Consider the following 20,320-nt stretch of genomic DNA (forward strand, 5'->3'; position numbering starts at 1 on the left):
GGTGAGCGGTGAGACTAAGGACAGACGACTACAGAAAGCAAATGAGGGTGAATTGTGTCATCGAGATGGGGGATGGGGAAAAGGGGCGAGAAGTAACCCGGGGCGCGAGGTCCACAGCAAAAAAAAAAAAAAAAAAAAAAAACACCAAAAAAACAAAACAAAACAGAAAAAACCACGCCTGAGACCAAGGCTCAGCTACTTTACACGCAGGACTTAGTTGTGGCAGCGAGGAGAGCTTCGAACACTAGGAAATTTTGAGGAAGCGTTTGTCTCCATCAGAGGAATTGGGTTTCCACGTTGCTGCTGAAGGTTTTCATAAGTCAGTCGGAGCAGCATCTTTCTCTTTGTCTCCAAACCAGTGAATTTGATATGCTTTGAAAGCATTCTTCTAGACTAAGGCTCTTGGTACTTGTGTTTGGATAGAAGGGGAGAGTCCAATACCGTGCACGCGGCCACAAAGGCGTTTTCGAAGGGAATTCGATAGGAAGCGGGGGAACGAGTTTTTCTCACATTCAGAGGCCATCCAGGAACTGTAAAACGTTCACCTTTGAAAGGTCCCACCGAGATTCGAACTCGGATTGCTGGATTCAAAGTCCAGAGTGCTAACCATTACACCATGGGACCAACCACAAGAGTAGACTAGGTATATACAGTCGTGGTTAAATACCTCCTTGATAATAAACTTTCTAGTTGTTCCAATCCGGAAGAGTTAGGTCAGGCTTCAGTGAGACCACGCTGATAGGAAAGCTGTTTGTTGCTGGAGGAGTAACTGGCAAAATAAAATTCAGGGAGATCTGTGCACTCTTTCCTGCGCTTTTGTTAGCATAAATTAGCTTCCAGAAATCAACCGGGGCAGATTTGTGAGGTCTGAAACTTAACAATTTAGAAAATCCTCTTTAAGAAAAAGAATAGCTGTTATCAACATAAAATTGTGGGTACTCTAAGGCCTGTATGATGTAGCTGAGGGTAAGCTGGAGTAGGAAGAGGCAGCTGTCTTAACTAATTTTCATTATAATAGCATACTTTTGCAAATTTTACAAAATACGTTTCATACAGAGCAACCTCTTCCCAAGGCCTTGGAAAGCACAGTGCAAGGAAAGGATCTTAACACACTTTACCGAGACTCCTGATAAACATCTCTCTGGGGTGCAAATCTTTTAGCAATATCTATCAAAACAGTCTCTTCTACAGTCACTAAAAAGAATGGGATAGATACACCTAACGCATCTCGGCTTGGCAGTTTCTGGGGGAGGATTTAAATTTAAAACAAACAAAAAAGGCCAGTAACTTGCTGAATTGTAGTCTAGTATGATTTAAGTTTTACAAATTTTGAGTTATACTTGTGACTCAGTTATATTTGTACATAATAATATTGTACTCAATTTTATGTGTACATTTTAGAAATAGGTTGGAGGTACATACAACAAACTCTTGGTATGAATTTTTCTGAGAAATGGAACCGAGGATGAAGAAACTTCATTTTTTGCCATGTTGACTTTTTGAATATTTGACTTTTTAAATAAATGTCTATCACTGTTGTAGTACTTAAAAAATGCAAATCTACAAAACAAAACCAAAAAAAAAGAGTAAAGCTCGTCAGTAGAGGACTTAGAAGTCATGTTTACTCCATGTTAACTGCCTACTGTGCTCACCATGGCAGAGATCACTGCCTTGCAGAATGAGAAAAAGGTAGTAGAATCCCTGACTGCAAAGGTTAGTTAGGGGGGAAACACAAAAGATAAATTCAGCACGTTAATAGTGGCTGAGAAAATGATCCTTTCAGGGTTGGATGACACAGGCACACAGACAAACATTTCATCCACAATTTCGTTAGGTTTAGCGATTTACTTAAGACCATCCATGGACCCTAAACATAAGTTTTTGTTTTGTTTTGTTTTTGTTTTTGTTTTTTTAGAGATTTCTGAAAGAAATGTTCTGATTATTCAAAGCTTCTCTACTCAGAAATGCCAAAATGTGAGAAATCAACATAAGGACCAAAGCAGAAGGAAACAGAGAATGGAGAAGGGAACCAGGCAGCAATTCAACAAATATTCCTGGGGCATCTCTGCGCTACCAGAGGTATGGATGAACCCTGTGACTGCTTGAAGGGAATGTTCTGGTTACTCCACTCCAGTGATTCGCTAGGCGCTGATCCAGATTTTGGATCAAAACCGTCCAGATTTTATTAGATTTCTGGGACCAGTTTCCCCACAGTTGTTTAGTCACGGCTCTGTGCTCCGTGAATAAACAACTGAGGCTCATTCTCGGTGGGTCTTGGTTTTCCAATCCGTAAAACGGAAACAATAGACTAATTCTTACATTTCTTTTTAAGTCTGATTTAGGGTGAAAGGGAAAGGTGAAAGTGGCCCGAAATTAACGAGGAAAGGCGGGGGAGGAGCCTACAGATTCGCTGACGTGGTAGTCCTTAGAGATGCTCCTCTCCGTTTTGTTTCAGGTCGCTGCGGTGAGCAACGCGGGTCTGAGTGCCAGCGGTAGTTTATCGTGGTGACAGGAAAACACAGACAAGCAGCCTCTACGCCAGCACTACTCACACTGTGAAACTCTTTTCACTGGCATGCCAGATAACTAGGTAATTCCGGAGTTAATTCTCCGTAGTTTCCAGAGTACTTGCCTCTCCAGAATTACTGGTACCGTAGGTGTTTGCACAACCAGTGAGAAGACTGCACCACCTGGAATCCTAGAGCGGACCGGAAGTGAGCGTGGCTCACCGGGCCCGGCCGGAACCTACGGGCACAGCTGCGGGTGTGTCCGCGGAACCGCCACCTGAGCAGTGGAGTGTTTCCCTCGACCCACTAGTCCGAGTTCGACAGGGTCTGAGCTCCTCAGAGGTGGGAGCTGCGGCCGAGGGAAGGGTGCATGTGCGCGGCGACAATCGGGCCTCTTCCCCAGGCAGCTTGTGAGCCCCTCTCCCTCTCCGCCCTCGCCCAGGCTGCTCCGATCTTCGTTTCCTTGCCTAGGCTTATATACCCAGGCTTTATTTAGGGCCAAAGTATCCGTCATAACCTCAGTTTTCTGTCTCGCTAGTATCTTGCCGCTCAATTTGTGACCCTGAAGCTTTAGTGAGTCGTTCTGTGCTCACTATTTCTGGTCTTTTCAGAGGATGTCTTCACTTTCAATGGAATTGCCCAAGTAACTGACCTGTGTTGTCACGTAAACAAGTCCTTTTAAACTGAGTCTGTAGTTGTCCTGTGTTGAGTGTTTTCTTATATCAAAAACTTTCCTCACCAAGAACAAAAAAGGAGCTCAAGTAAAATCACCCATTTGCCTACACCCCATCTGGAGAGAGCCTTTCCCTGAGCTGTCTAAGCTCGGGATGGAAGCAGTCTCCAGGGTCTTCCCAGCCTTGGCTGGCCAGGCTCCAGAAGAACAAGGGGAGATTATCAAAGTAAAGGTTAAAGAAGAAGACCATACTTGGGATCAGGAATCAGGCCTACCTAGGAATTTGTCTTATACCAGGGAACTCTCTCGTCAGCGCTTCAGGCAGTTCTGCTATCAGGAGACACCTGGGCCCAGGGAGGCTCTGAGTCAACTGCGGGAACTTTGCCGTCAGTGGCTGAACCCAGAGATACATACCAAGGAGCAGATCCTGGAATTGTTGGTGCTGGAGCAGTTCCTGACCATCCTGCCTGAGGAGCTCCAGTCCTGGGTGCGGGAGCATAATCCTGAGAGTGGAGAAGAGGTGGTAACTTTGCTGGAAGATTTGGAGAGGGAGCTTGATGAACCTAGACAGCAGGTGAGAAATTGGAGGTGCCATCTTCTGTGGAGAATTTGGGTGCATGGATCCAGAATGGAGTAAAGGGAGTAATTTCACACTGGTGGTTCCAAACCCTGGTTTGGGGCATTATTTCTTATTTGATCACTGGTGTAGATGAATAGATTCATGCATATGAGATAACAGTCTTTGTGTATGATACAAATAATTAAATGATTTAACCAAATGGAAAACCTTGATCTATTTTTTACCAGAAAATATAGTTTATGTAGTGACTATGAGATTAAAGAAATATACAATAGTATTTTTTTTTTAAATTTCTGTCTTTTGAAGCTATCTAGGCTCTGTCACTAATTAGCTGTGTAACCTTGGGCATATTACACCTTCTCTGGAACATTAATGTCTTCATCTGTACAATGAAAATACTAGTTGCATGATTTCCTTGGTTCTTTTCAGTATCTAGAGTTGTTGGTATGTAAAATGTTTTGAGCGCAAAATTATTTTTAGAAGAATTTTAAAAGCTTTTTGCTGTTACAATGGAGTTGTTTCTAAAGGAGTACATTTGCCTTCTTTGACAGTAATTTTAGAACATTATGGATATTGCCAGACATTCTTATATTTTTTAGTGATACTGTTCATACATTTATCTGAACTGTTTCAGAATATGAACACTTATGTATACAGTCTGATCTGTTAAAAACGCATGTTTCTGGAATGCAGAATCTTTTAAAATGAGGTCAGTATTCCATAAGTGAGTCAGTAAAAAGCTGAAATTGTGAGGGCTCATGTATGAGTTTTCCCAGCAAGTTGATGTTTGGGGCCACCAAGTGGGAGTGGCTGAATTCAAAGTATCTGATTTAGCTGAGCACAGCAAGTCCTGAGTACATACAATACTGTACATAATTCCCATTTGCCCCCCCCATCCTTCCTTGGCTGTCTCGGAAGTGCCTATTTACGTTGTTCCCTCCGATCTTTGTGTATTTTTTGCTAAACTTTTTTGTATTCCAGAAAAGGAGCAAGCAGAGGGTTTTGCAAGTGCCATAGAAGTGTGCTTGTGATACAATTTCTGCTAGTGAGTATAAAAGAAGAAAAACTTTAACAATTGAAGACAAGTTTGAAACTGTACAGTATTTTGAAAGAAAAGAAAGTGAGATTGGTCATGCAACTGGCATAAAGGAGTAAATGTATGTACAATTAGAGACAATGATGAGAAAAATAAAAGAAAATTATCTAGCTGGAACAACTGCCAGTGTTATGAAATCTATTGGAACAAGGCATAAGGAAATGGAGGAAATGGAGCATTTGTTAAGTGTGTGGATTGAATACCAAACAAGGAAACAATCCAATGCAGTGTTTCTCAGAATTAAAGAGAATACCATCACAATGTATGGAGACATTAAGAAAAAAAGATGAAAATCCCGCAGAAGTGCCTTCATTTAGTGGAAGTAGTGGCTGGTTTAGTGGCTTCAAGAACTACTGTAGTTTCCACAGTATTAAACTGTGCAGACAAGGCTGTAAGTGCAGATGAAGAAGCTGCAAAGACATTTCCCCCAGCATTAAGAAATTAGATTGATGAAGAAGGCCATCCCCTGGCTCAGATTTTTAGTTTTTATGAAACCAGTTTCTGTTGGAAGCAGATGCCCTCAAGGGGATATGTGGAGAATTTGGGTGCATGGATCCAGAATGGAGTAAGCAGGACTGGAAGTACTCTAGAAACACACTGTGGGGTTTAAGGCTACAAAGGATCAACAGATGGTGATGCTGGGTGCAAATGCCAGTGGAATTTTAAAGCTAAAGCCTGTGATTATCATTCTGCCAATCTATAAGCTTTAAAATGAGTTGTAAAGACTAGCCTTGGTGCCTACTATATGTCTAGCAAGAGAGACTGGATGACAGGGCAGACATTTTCTGATCGTTCAGGTGATTTTTTTGTAGATTAAAAAAAAAAGCATTGCAAGAGAAAAAACTTGTCTTTTAAAATTCTTATAATTCTCAGTGATACACCAAGTCACCCTCCAGTAGTTACTGAGCTTTCTTCAAATATCACAGTTCTCATTTTACCTCCCAATACAACTTCTTTACTGCAGCCCCTTGATCACGGTGTGATTGCAATCTTTAAAGCTTATTATTTAAAGCAAACATTCAAGATACTGATTGCCTATACAGGGGGTGACAGTCCCCTAACAGTTTTTGAATTATGTAAATGATTCAACATTAAACTTATGGTTGATATTATTGTAGACGCCTGGAATGATTTCACAAAAGCCTGTTTGCATGGGGTGTGATATACAATTCTCCCTGATTTAATTTATGATTCCAAAGCCTTTGAGCCTTCAGAAGAGCTCTCCAAAACCAACCCAAGCTGTGTTGCTCTTGCAAAGGGGGCTGGATTTGAAGAAGATGCTAGTGAGGATAATGCGGAGCGCTGCAGTCTGACATACAGGATCTTTCTATAGAAGAGCTGCAAGTTAGTTGCTGAGGCACAAATGGAAGGTGTGGAGGAAGAAGAACATGCAGTTCCTCAAGCTACAAGCTGCGTCCCAAGAGCTTTTCACTGCTCAGTTATCTTCTGTTTCAAGTATGATAGAGAAGCAGTTGGAGTGGATAAAAGATAATGACTACAATGCAGAACGCAGCATGATTTTACTTCATGACATAAAGTCCTATTTGGAGCCATATATACAGCTTCGTTATGAAAGAAGGAAAGTGTTAAAACAGCAAACACTGGGCATCTTTTTATAAGCCAGTGTCAAAGAAGTAAAAATAAGATGATGGACCGGAACCCACATCATGTTTCTTGTAGTATCACTGTATCCAAGGGTGGAAGGATGTAACATCAAATGTTCAAGCCTCTTCACTTTACTTTTGATGATTATATCTTTCCACCTTTGAATTTTTATTGTTGTTGTTGTTGTGTGTTTGTTTTGAGACAGAATTTCGCGCTCTCCCCCAGGCTGCAGTGCAGTGGCGTTATCTCGGCTCACTCACTCCAAGCTCTGCCTCTGGGGCTCATGCCATTCTCCTGCCTCAGCCTCCCGAGTAGCTGGGACTACAGGCGCCCGCCACCACTCCTGGCTAATTTTTGTATTTTTAGTAGAGACGGGGTTTCACCGTGTTAGCCAGGTTGGTCTCAATCTCCTGACCTCGTGATCCTCCCGCCTCAGCCTCCCAAAGTGCTGGGATTACAGGCGTGAGCCACCGCGCCTGGCCCACCTTTGAATTTTTGATGATTCTATCCTTCCACCCTTGCCTCGCCCTTTCCTCACACTTGTTTCTAATAAGATTAATATCACCTTTCTAAGGTAAAATCCTATACTTAAAGTAAGATTTATTAACGTCTTATATTTTTACTAGCGTTGTTATAGTGTTTGTTTTATTTTATTTTATTTTTATTTTTTGAGACGGAATCTCACTGTCACCAGGCAGGAGTGCAGTGGCACGATCTCAGCTCACTGCAACCTCTGCCTCCCTCGTTCAAGGGATTTTCCTGCCTCAGCCTGCTAAGTAGCTGGGATTTGCAGGCATGCACTACATGCCCAGCTAATTTTTGTATTTTTAGTAGAGACGTGGCTTCACCATGTTGGCCAGGATGGTCTTGATCTGTTGACCTCGTGATCCGCCAGCCTCGGCCTCCCAAAGTGCTGGGATTACAGGCGTGAGCCACCGCACGCCAGCCGGGAGTTGTTATAGTTTTAATAGTGCTCTGGTGACAAAGTTGTGTAGGTGTTAAAATAGTCCACCCTTTAACCGTATTTTCCCCATAAATCCTGTCACTTTTCTGCAGTTTTGCAGAAAGCATGTTTTTTAATACATTCATCTGTTACATTGCAGCACAAATGCCTATATAAGCAATTTCTCAAGTCTAGTCAGCACACCCTTTTCCTTTTGCTTTAAATAACAAATACAGGGTTCCCCCCACCTTAAGATATGCCTGTTACTTTAGAATAGGGGTATCCAATCTTTTGAATTCCCTGGGCCACATTGGAAGAATAATTGTCTTGGGCCACACTAAAATACACTAACACTAACAATAACTGATCAGCTATAAAAAAAAAAAAAAAAAAAATCACAAAACAATCTTACAATGTTTTGAGAAAGTTTACAAAATTGTGTTGGGCCACATTCAGAACTGTCCTGGGCTGCATGTGGCCCGCAGGCTGCAAGGTGGACAAGCTTGCTTTAAAATTTCCCCTTCTAGCTTTTTTGAAAACTGTAGCTGCTGGTAGGACTTGGGTATTGTTCAGGTTATATGCTGATCATATTTGATAGTTTTTTTTTTAATGTGGTCAGAGTTATAAATATCTTTTAGTCTTGTTGAAGATCAGGTTTGTATAAATGTTTCTCATTTTTCTTGTTTTTGTGTGATTTCCCCCACAGGGGAAATACCACTGTGGCAGACATGTTTAGCTGCCAATCCAGTGTCTGTTCCACCCTCCTTTCTTCCCGACAAAATGTTGGTTTTGTTCATACTGGCAGTGTATCTAATTAAATTCTTTTCCAGGCTTCCTTGTTCTAGAGTTAACTGTGCAACAGAATTCTGGCCAGGGAGAAATAAGCATATTTCGGGGAGGAGGTTCCTGGGGAAGCTTTTATTTTCCTGATAAAATAGGGGAGATGAGTTTAGTTTCACCTTTTCCCACTTCCAGTCTTAAACACTAATGTGATATCTGGCCATCTTGTGACCATTAAGTGATGGTAGACATGAGACCAAATGCTAGTGTTAAAAGTGACAGAGCAGAAATATGAAGACAGCTAGGGTCCCTAACAAAACTGTTAGATAAATGAGTTGGTGCCAGCAACTACCTTCTTCTAGACTTCTTGTTATGTAACAAAAATAAACCCCTATTTGTGCCACTATAAGTTAGGTGTTCTAACTTATTGGAAATATGTGCATTTCTAATGAACACAGCAATATTTACCATATTACAACCAAAAGTTTCTTTCCAGCATTTGTATTTATTTATTTATTTGAGATGGAATCTCACTCTGTCACCCAGGCTGGAGTGCAGTGGCACGATCTTGGCTCACTGCAACCGCCACCTCCCAGACTCAAGCGATCCACCCTACTCAGCCTCCTGAGTAGCTGGGACCACAGATACGTGCTACCATGCCCGGCTAATTTTTTGTATTTTTGGCAGTGATGAGGTTTCACTATGTTGTCCAGGCTGGTCTCAAACTCCGGAGCTCAAGCAATCCTCCCACCTTGGCCTCCCAAAGTGCTGAGATTACAGGTGTCAGCTACTGCGCTCAACCTCTTTCCAGCATTAAAAAAAATCAAACCCAGGAATTGAATAGTGAAAGACTAATGACTGTCGTTTGAAGTAACTTCAGTTTTGTAATTTATTACCACCCCCCAGGGTACACTTCAAACTTCTGTGGTAGAGACAGAGGTGGAGTTCCTCCCAGTTCTAAGACCAGGCCCACCCATTTTGGTCCAGTGCAGCTGGTGGAAAAGTAAAGGAATCAAGAAGCTAGATTTGTGTTTGTGCTTAGAGTGTGTGGGGGGTGGGGGAGAGTCAGTGAAGAATTCAACACAATGAACCATATCCATATTTTGTTTCTTAGTTGCTCCAAAAGCTGAGATTGTGTATACCAACATTACAGAACTGATACATTGTTTAATTATAAACAGCAGGTGGCCTTCTTTCACAGATTCTGTTTCTGGCAGTTATGCAAACATTTAGGCAAATTGAAATGCATGCTATTTTATTATACAAAGCAATTTACATAAGATACCTTATTAAGCTCAGAGAAGGGAAAAACATACCAAAGGGAACTGGCTTAACCATTTTATGAATTTTGAGAAAATTGATTTTTTGAAATGTCCTTTGCACAGTTTAAGAATTTTATTTTATTTTATTTTATTTTTTGAGGTGGAGTCTCGCTCTGTCATGCAGTGGCACGATCTTGACTCACTGCAACCTCTGCCTCCTGAGTTCAAGTGATCCTCCTGCCTCAGCCTCCTGAGTAGCTGGGACTACAGGCATGCACCACCACACCTGGCTAATTTTTGTCTCTTTAGTAGAGATGTGGTTTCACTATGTTAGTTAAGCTGGTCCTGAACTTCTGACCTCAGGTGATCCACCCACCTCAGCCTCCTTTTATTAGTCCCAAAATGCTGGGATTACAGGCGTGAGCCACTGTGCCCAGCGAAAATAAATTTATAATGTGGTGTCCAAGTTGGAGGAAAGGAGCGTGACACAGAATCTTAAATCGCAACATGATATTCTAAGAATAGGTAGGCTTTCATCTCCTCCTACGTCATTGGATATTCCCTTTTAGAATATTCTGGTTTATGTGCAATTTTGGGATTCACTATCCATGGACATTTTCCAACTGGATGTAGTAGAGTAAGTGTAACCATTAACAACTTTGTAATCCTCAAACCATTTGAACATTTTCTTAGGCCTGGTGAATCTGCATTATTATTAGTAGAGACAGGGTTTTGCCATGTTGGGCAGACTGGTCTCAAAACTCCTGACCTCAGGTGATCCATCTGCCTTGGCCTCCCAAAGTGCTGGGATTACAGGTGTGAGCCACTGCGCCCGGCCCAATATTTACTTTTAATTAACCACTCTGAAACTCATTTACAATTTTTTTAGTCATCACAGTTTAGAGGATATTTCTTTAACATGCTTTCATTGTTATTCCCAGAAACAGAAACCAAAGGGATGCATTTTAACTCTTGTCCTATAAAGACATCAGTTTCTGTTGTATGGCTCTGGCTTTATTAGTGCCAGCATTTTTCATTTCTCTTCATATTTTATCTTGTACTTAAGAATTCAGTAAAGACTGATGTTTTTTCTTCTTACATTCTATTTTAATGGAAAAATACAAGTTTAACTGTGACAAACTACAATTATTTATGTTGTTTACTAAATGCACCTATTTGTCCACAGGTCTCACAGGGCACATATGGTCAGGAAGCTTCTATAGAAGAAATGGCCCCTCTGGATTCTGCAAAGGAGTCTTTAGGCACCCAGCTTCAGTCTATGGAAGATGGAATGGAATGTGAATCTCCAGAGCCACACCCACTTCAAGATAATGGTGAGAATAATTTAGTTCTAAGAAAGAGGGTGAGACTTGGGAGAGTGAAGGGTCTAGTATTGAAAGTTACCAAACCTCATTCCATTTTAGCTTCTACTGAATGTATTAATAGTTGAAGGAAAAGTCAACCCATATAGTGTAGTGTTATTAAGGGAGTTGAATTAAAGCAGTCAGGTAATAATGTCAAAAATACTTGAACCCAAGATTTTTCATGGATACTTTGTAATGAAGTTGGTAAGTACCTGTGGATAAATCAGATTCCTCTGTATGTAAATACTGAGCACTTGGCAGTGTAGTCTTGGGTCCCATTGCTGTAGCCTCTGACCACGATTTTTGTCACGTAATGACTGTGTATACATTGGAAATACTATTTGAAAATTCTACGTTAGAATATGGAATTTCTGAAGTCTATGTTTATTAGTGTTCTAAGGTCTGTTGTTGGTATAATGTGTAGTAGAGGCGGAGTCTGGCCTGGTTCTGGAACAGCTATCTTTTCCGTTTAAAAAGGGTTAGGTAAAATGGATACAATGTTTTTCTCCTCTTACAGCCCTACCAATTTTCTTAGACATTAATATCGATTCAAAAACTTATGGGGCTCATATTTTCCTGGTTCTCTTGACGTTGCCCTGTATTTCTTCTTCTGATTCATTCTTGTTTATTTTCCTTCTATGCTTCTAGTTCTATAGCATGGCACAAAATGGATCAGCATGGAAAGAAATGCTATCCATATATCCATACGATGGTCTTTTTCAATCACATTTTGAGATAGCACTTTCCATTATTGTTATTTTATTATAAAGTTAATCAACAATTTTCTATTGAACACTCAATGTAGTAACGTGTTAGATAATGTGAAAGATACTAGAGAAATAAGTGATCTCTGTTTCTTTAGAAACTTAGTCTTTTTGCATCTACCTATAAAACAGTTAAAGAAGAAAGTGCTATAGGGCTAACTTGTGTTATAAATAGATTATGATTTTCAGGAAAGGAAAACTCACTATGAGCTTCAATTTAATGATCAAAGAAGCCGTACTGGAACAATTGAGAGTTAAATGAGGCCAAACCACACAGTAGCATATCATTAATTTTAACCTAGTTTTAGAAAATATAAACATTTTAGATGATTTAAATTTACTGGCTCATTACTGCTACAGAACCAAACTATGGTTCACTTGCCTGGCACAGGAAAGCCAAACATCCATATCAGTAGGAGAAAGGAAGGCATTTATTTGCAGAGTGTCAAGCAAGGAGAATTGGGCCCCTCAAAATTAAGACTCAGTCTCCCCGATGGTTTGCAAGTAAGGATTTTTTAAAAGAAGGGAGTCAGAGGTTACAAGCAAAGTCATAAATCAATATGTGGACACTGTACATTTGTTTGACCTAAAAAGGTAGGACAGACATCTCAAGGGCCTTACAGGTCATAGATAGATTCAAAGATTTTCTGATTTGCAATTGGTTAAGGAGGCAAAGCTTTGTCTAAAAATTTGGGATCAGCAGAAAAGAAGGTTAGCTCTGGCTTGTGAGTGTGACTTCTTCCAGGCCCCACAGGAAGAACTTTAGAACAAAGCAGCAGTTGGAGTTCAGTCCTCAGTTCCCCCTTATCTGAGGTCTTCAGACCAGTGGATCCATTTGGTGGAGGTATGGGTTTCTGAAAAACAACTTAGGGATATATGTTAAGATGTTATCTTTAGTTAATATAGGGAACATCTCATAACTAACTTTTTGGATGTTGTTTTAAGGTATTACCTTCTTGTTTCTCAAGTTGCTCGTTTACTTCTTAGAGATAGTTAGATGTGTGGAATTTCCCTTGAAGGAACTCAAGATTTTCTGTTATTACCATGCTTGGGGTTAGGGGTGGCTGACAGGCCCCTAAGAGGAGTCCTTGTTCTGTCTCACTATTTGGTATGCAAATTGATAGTATAAATAATGTTGGCTTGAGTGAAAGTATTTTTCCAAGCAACTATAAAACTATCTAGAGATGTTATGCTAATTCTAAATTATTATTTTTTATTTTTTCCAAAATAGTTTTTTTCTTAACACTTAGCCAAATTTGAAGTATTCTTAGTGCTTCTGTTATTATGAGTATTCTAGAAATTTCTTTTAATAAGCTTTATTAAGTCAAAAATTTTTCACTAATTTAGACTCATCCACTACTCTTATTAAAATTAGTAATGAAGCTATTTTTATTGAGTTTGTACTTAATAGCCCTGAAAGGGAGCTGATATGAATATATCAGGTTGGAACTTACTCCTTAAATGTTGATGTAATAGCTAACCTGACTGAATAAAAGAGAAAATGTGTAGTGTGGAGATTTTTTAAAAAATCTATTATTGGCTTGCTGAGGTTCCTCCAAAAAAAAAAAAAAAGTCTTTGCATAGTAAACAAACAAATAAATGCTAATTTGCATCCTATTTTACGCAAAACAATGCTTCAATCCTGAAAACTGCTCTGGAAAGTCATGTCCTGACTTTCTACTCTTTATTGTGTGAAACTTTTTATTACTGGCTGGAGTTCGTCATTTATGCTCTTCCTTCCACTAAGATTGGATTCCTTAATCAAAATGGTATCCTCCTAGCCTGGTTCAGTAACTCATGCCTGTAATCACAGCACTGTGGGAGGCTGAGGCTGGCAGGCAGATTGCTTGAGACCAGGAGTTCAAGACCAGTCTGGCCAACATGGTGAAACTCCATCTCTACTAAAAATAAAAACATTAGTCAAATGTTGTGGTGCGCCTGTAATCCCAGCTACTCAGGAGGCTGAGACAGGAGAATTGCGTGAATCTGGGAAGCAGTGAGTGAGCTGAGATTGTGCCACTGCACTCTAGCCTGGGCAACAGAGTGAGACTCTGTCTCAAAAAGAAAGAAAATGGTATCCCCTTTTGTGTGCCCATAATCCCTACTTCTACCTCAAGCACTACTGGCTCCTTTGACAATATATGTATTTTAAATTATATTTCTGAATATTCTAATTGATTTTTTCCTTTGTTTTTAGGGTCATTTTTGTGGTTTTCCATGATGTCTCAAAGCATGGGTGATGATAACCTCAGTAGCTTAGATACTAATGAAGCAGAAATTGAACCAGAAAACATGAGAGAAAAGTTCTTCAGAAGCTTAGCAATGTTACTGGAAAACAAAAGTAATAATACTAAGATATTTTCTAAAGCAAAGTACTGTCAGTTGATAAAGGAAGTGAAAGAAGCTAAAGCTAAGGCGAAAAAGGAATCAGTTGACTACCGTCGCTTGGCTAGATTTGATGTTATCCTTGTACAAGGAAATGAGAAGCTAATTGAGGCTGTAAATGGAGAAACAGATAAAATACGGTATTACTTACACAGTGAGGACTTATTCGACATTCTGCATAATACACATCTCAGCATTGGACATGGTGGACGTACTCGCATGGAGAAAGAGTTACAAGCGAAATACAAGAACATCACAAAAGAAGTTATAATGCTATATCTGACCCTCTGTAAACCATGCCAACAGAAAAATTCAAAACTCAAGAAGGTTCTAACATCAAAACCAATTAAGGAAGTTAGTTCAAGATGCCAAGTAGATCTTATAGACATGCAGTTGAATCCTGATGGGGAGTATAAATTTATTATGCATTATCAGGATCTCCGTACAAAGTTAAGTTTTTTGCGGTCATTAAAGTCTAAAAGACCTACGGAAGTTGCACATGCTCTTTTAGATATATTTACAATTATTGGAGCACCCAGTGTCCTACAATCTGACAGTGGGAGGGAATTTTCAAGCCAGGTTGTCAGTGAACTCAGTAATATTTGGCCAGAATTGAAAATTGTCCATGGGAAGTCTCAGACCTGCCAAAGCCAGAGTTCTGCAGAACAAACTGAGGATATCCGAAAGAGAATTTTCTCCTGGATGCAAACTAACAACTCATCACACTGGGCTGAATTTTTGTGGTTCATTCAGATGACCCAAAATCAACCCTATCACAGAAGCATGCAACAGACTCCATGTGAAAGTACATTTAGCTCTGAAGCTAAACTGGGCTTGTCCCATTCTCAGTTAACTGAAGAACTTGTTGCCAGCTTGCATACAGAAAATGAATTAGATCAGGCTGACAAAGAGTTAGAAAATACTTTAAGAGCCCAGTATGAAGAAAACATTGAGACTGGAACAGATAGTAGTGATATTGAAGAGAATCTTTCTGTCACTCCTAAGATGGCTGAAAAAAGCCCCCCTGAGAGGAGACTAAGATTTTTATCCTGTGTAGTCTGTGAAAAAGAATGCACAGGTATTAATAGTTGCATATCATGTGATGGAAATATCCATGCAATTTGTGGAGTGCCCTCTCAACATGAGACTGAGGGCTGTGGTCAGCAAATAACTTGTAGCCTTTGCTATGAAACCAGCACAATGAAAAGGAAACATGATGAAATTCAAAGAAGTTTGCCTGTTCAACCTTCCAAAATGCTAAAGCCATCAGGGACACCATTTTCACCAGACAAAGTAGGAGATTGGGTAAGATTGCATATCTGCCATAGATGAAAGCAGGGGAAGAATCTCATTACACTTTACTGTGAGTAAGTGTTGTGTGACAAGGTATATGAAAACACATTTTTATTACCTTGGATATATTTCCCCCAAAGAAGGCCTAATTACTTTTAGTGCTTCTCTTTTTTCCCAAGTTGGAAGTTGTAAAGTTGTAACCTTGAATGCTGTCTTTTTTATTGTGCATTATCAGGATCTCCGTACAAAGTTAAGTTTTTTATTATTCTGGGGGTGATGAATAGTATCTCTCTTACTCCTTTTTGATGTCACGCATTTCTTGGGAGAATGAGAAGGCTAAGATTGAGGGAATAAATAGTGTGTATGCTAGTATGTTTCTACAGAGAATGAATTTGGTAACAGATGAATTTAATGTTTCTCTGTTTCAATTGTGAGTTTGGGTTGGGGGTAAGCTAAGAAAAAACATTTCAAATCAAGTGAAGAAGTATTTGTAGGGGTAGGGGATGATAAATTTGCTTGGAAGATAAGGGTTTGTGTTGGGAAAGACTTCAGTTTGGGAATTTAATTGGAGAGTATGAAATAGAACCAAAAAAATTTAAAATCAGTAGGCTTTATGAGGTAGGGTTAATGTTTTGAAATATGGAGATTACTCATGACTTAAACTAGTGGTACTCAAAGTGTGATCAGTAGACCAGTACTGGTATAAAAACTCCAGTCTGTAAGGAAATAAGTATAAAACTTGAGCATAAGTATTTAGAAACATAGCAATTGACATTACTGCAACATTCAAGCAAATGATTAATGGACTTACCTTACCGAATAGAATATAGACCAATTTAGGTATCGTTAAACTCTCAAGGTGAGTCACATGTGGTGGCAGTTACACACTAGTCAAACTCAGTAGGTCCCCATTACAACCTGTGATACTTTATGCTTAGTTTATCAGCCATAACCCAAAGATGTATAAAACTGAGAAAATATAGGCATTTATTTATTTTTATAACTTAACTTTAAAATAATTTTTTATTTTAATCAAGTCTAGTTTTTAACTTGTGGTTTAACATTGTTAGCTAAAGGAGGAAAGTAAAATTCATATTATTTACTTTTATTCCTAATTTCAGATGGCGAAACAAGCTTCACTGGACTTTTTTGTCAAGAAAAGACATGCCTTTTCTGAACACAGTAGTAGTAATAAAAGAAATGTTACCAATAGAAGTTATCCTGAAGAAGGGAGAACCAAAAGAGTTCATGCTAGTTTCACTCGGAAATATGATCCTTCATATATTGAGTTTGGTTTTGTAGCTGTAATTGATGGCGAAGTACTAAAACCACAGTGTATTATTTGTGGAGATGTACTGGCTAATGAAGCAATGAAACCATCAAAGCTTAAGCGACATTTATATTCAAAACATAAAGAAATAAGTTCACAACCGAAAGAATTCTTTGAAAGAAAGAGTAGTGAATTGAAAAGCCAACCAAAGCAGGTGTTCAACGTTTCTCATATAAACATTAGTGCTTTGCGGGCTTCGTATAAAGTAGCACTTCCGGTTGCTAAGTCTAAAACACCATACACAATTGCTGAGACGCTAGTGAAAGACTGCATCAAAGAAGTTTGCTTGGAAATGTTGGGTGAATCTGCAGCGAAGAAGGTAGCTCAGGTACCACTTTCCAATGACACCATAGCTCGACGTATTCAGGAACTGGCTAATGATATGGAAGATCAACTTATAGAACAAATAAAACTAGCAAAGTATTTTTCATTGCAACTTGATGAATGCAGAGATATTGCTAACATGATAATTCTTTTAGTCTATGTGAGGTTTGAACATGATGATGATATAAAGGAAGAGTTCTTTTTTTCAGCCTCTTTGCCTACAAACACAACTAGCTCAGAACTATATGAAGCTGTAAAGAATTATATTGTTAACAGATGTGGTTTGGAATTTAAATTTTGTGTAGGAGTATGTTCTGATGGTGCAGCTTCAATGACAGGAAAACATTCTGAAGTGGTAACCCAGATTAAGGAACTTGCACCAGAATGTAAAACAACACATTGCTTCATTCATCGAGAAAGTCTTGCTATGAAAAAAATATCAGCTGAACTAAATAGTGTACTTAATGATATAGTAAAAATTGTGAATTACATAAAATCTAATGCATTGAATTCAAGATTATTCTCTTTATTATGTGATAATATGGAAGCTGATCATAAGCAACTGTTACTGCATGCTGAGATACGGTGGTTATCACGGGGAAAAGTTCTGTCAAGAATGTTTGAAATACGAAATGAACTCTTAGTGTTTCTGCAAGGCAAGAAACCCATTTGGTCCCAACTTTTTAAAGATGTGAATTGGACAGCCAGACTTGCTTATTTGTCTGATATCTTCAGTATTTTTAATGATCTTAATGCTTCTATGCAAGGGAAGAATGCAACTTATTTTTCAATGGCAGATAAAGTTGAAGGACAAAAACAAAAGTTAGAAGCTTGGAAAAACAGAATTTCTACAGATTGTTATGACATGTTTCATAATTTAACAACAATTATCAATGAAGTAGGTAATGATCTTGATATTGCACATCTGCGAACGGTTATCAGTGAACATCTTACAAATTTGTTAGAATGTTTTGAATTTTATTTTCCATCAAAAGAAGATCCACGCATAGGAAATTTATGGATCCAAAATCCATTTCTTTCATCAAAAGATAACTTAAATTTAACTGTAACTCTACAGGATAAGTTGTTGAAGCTGGCTACCGATGAAGGATTGAAAATCAGTTTTGAAAATACAGCATCTCTTCCTTCATTTTGGATAAAAGCTAAAAATGAATATCCTGAGCTTGCTGAGATTGCTTTAAAATCGCTTCTTCTTTTTCCCTCAACGTACCTCTGTGAGACCGGATTCTCTACTTTAAGTGTTATTAAAACAAAACATAGAAACAGTTTAAATATACATTATCCCCTGAGGGTAGCATTGTCATCAATCCAACCTAGATTAGACAAATTAACAAGCAAGAAGCAAGCTCACTTATCACATTAAAAGCTTTAAATATTGATATGTAAGGTATTTGTTCAAAGTATGCATATAAGCATTGAGTGTGAGGAATTTGCTATTTCGCTTTAAACTTTCTGTCTAGTTACAGTTATGGAAGTATGAAGTTATGAGTGAAACAGCAATTTTCTATATAAATTGCCTATATGTATATTTTCAATTAAGACTGTACAGTTTTTATAATTCTTTATTGTTCCTGTTGTATTTGTCATATTTATTAAAATATAATTTTAGATCTGTTGATTCTAATATTAAAACATTTGATCATATATCTTGTGTCTTCTTATTGTATTTCATTAGCACGTTAAGATTGTAGGAAAACTTCAGGATGGGGGATGGTTTCTTTGAAATAGACTAGGTCAGTGAAGGGAAGTGAATTCAAGGGGGTAGGCTTAGAATTCAAATGCAGGGGACAGGTCAGTAGGATATGAAGTTTGTTAAGCTGATCCAGAGTGGTTAGGTTGGAAGTTGATGTTAAGTTTGTTTTGTAGATGCATGTTTAGACAAAGTGTGTGAGTGGGATAGAAGGAAACACTTATTTTGTAATGGTGTTATGACCTTGGATTCATATTAATACATTCTGATTTCTTTCTTTCTTTTTTTCTTTTGAGCCAGGGTCTTGCTCTGTCACCCAGGCTGGAGTGCACTGGTGCAATCTCTGCTGACTGCAACCTCCACCTCCCGGGTTCAAGTGATTCTCTTGCCTCAGTCTTCCGAGTAGCTGGGATTACAGGCACCCACCACCATGCCTGGCTAATTTTTGTACTTATAGTAGAGACGGGGGTTTCACCATGTTGGCCAGGCTGGTCTCGAACTCCTGACCTCAGATGATCCTCCCACCTCGGCCTCCCAAACTGCTGGAATTACAGGTGTGACCCGCTGCGCCCGGCCGATAAATTCTGATTTCATAAGGATGGGCGATTGGGCCATACTAACAAGGTTTCTAGATTTTGCTAGAGCTGATTGCCTTTAAGGTGCTCTGGGACAAAGTCAGACATTATTGGCTCCTCAATTAGATTTAACAACCTCTATTTTGTTTGGAGATGATTCAGAAAAATGCCACAAACATCTGCTCTTGTGTCTGTGAACTCACTTAAAATGATTGAAAGCAAATTAATCAGATAAGACAGGTTCTTTAGCATAAAAACATGACAGAATCCATGAAGAAAATATCTTTTCCTAGACAGGGTAGCAATTTATAGTAAGTGCTTCATTTCAAATAAATGTAATGTTCAAAGTTAAGGAAAGGAAGGCTATTCAGTGATTCAGAATGTTACTAATAGTTTAACCTTTTGGTAATTAAAGTTTCAAGGATCCTCCAAACCTTTGAAAGTAGAGGAAAGGTTCATATTTAGTCCTGAAACCTTGATTGGATTATGTTTTATCATGTGTTTGTTTTAATAAAGTCTTACAACTTTTCAAAAACAAAAAACCTTATAATGGTGGATATATTTAGAAGATAGTGGTTTAATTTCTCCCACCGACAAATTATATGCCCTCTTTCTGACCATATTTTGGAACTAAGGGATTTTACAAATTATATGCCCTCTTTTGGACCATATTTTGGAACTAAGGGATTTTAAAATGTTTTACTGTTTGTTTTATTGATTGAATAAAGTATTGTGTTTCCCATATTTAATTTCAAAAGGCAACGTGGTGATTTTATATTTGTTTCTATAAAAAAGTAATCTGGAAGAAATAAACTAAGAGGGAATTAAGACTACATATTAAAAGAGAACTAAATTCCCTTACATTCTCTCTAAGAAATATAAGGTATTGGATGTCTGAGATTGGTACAAAGCCTTCACGTTCTCTCTAAGAAATATAAAGTATTGGATATCGGAGATTGGTACAAAGCCTTCTCATATACTTGAACACCTATTTTTATTTTTTTCTGCAAATGATTCAGTACCAGGAGGCTAACTTGCTTTACCTTTTTTTCAAGACATAGGAATATTTGTCTTTCCTCCCTTCCCTCCCTGTTTTATTGTGTCACTGTACATTTTTTTTTTAGGGCA

At 38.7% G+C, this 20,320-nt stretch overlaps 1 protein-coding gene and 1 non-coding gene across 2 annotated transcripts; one reads left to right on the forward strand and one right to left on the reverse strand.

Annotated features, from left to right (window-relative positions):
• Nucleotides 1–552: 552 nt before the first annotated feature.
• TRNAQ-UUG (transfer RNA glutamine (anticodon UUG)) lies at nucleotides 553–624 on the reverse strand. The gene has a single exon. It is a non-coding gene; the product is annotated as a tRNA-Gln (tRNA).
• A 1,810-nt stretch (nucleotides 625–2,434) lies between these two features.
• SCAND3 (SCAN domain containing 3) lies at nucleotides 2,435–18,571 on the forward strand. Its single transcript, XM_001101327.5, has 4 exons — nucleotides 2,435–3,754; nucleotides 10,633–10,780; nucleotides 13,772–15,264; nucleotides 16,374–18,571. Exons 1-4 carry the CDS (start codon nucleotides 3,335–3,337, stop codon nucleotides 18,288–18,290), a joined length of 3,978 nt encoding a protein of 1,325 aa, XP_001101327.2. The 5' UTR covers nucleotides 2,435–3,334; the 3' UTR covers nucleotides 18,291–18,571.
• The last annotated feature ends 1,749 nt before the right edge of the window (nucleotides 18,572–20,320 follow it).

This window comes from Macaca mulatta, chromosome 4 (genome assembly GCF_049350105.2).
Source record: "Macaca mulatta isolate MMU2019108-1 chromosome 4, T2T-MMU8v2.0, whole genome shotgun sequence".
Classification (NCBI taxonomy): domain Eukaryota; kingdom Metazoa; phylum Chordata; class Mammalia; order Primates; family Cercopithecidae; genus Macaca; species Macaca mulatta.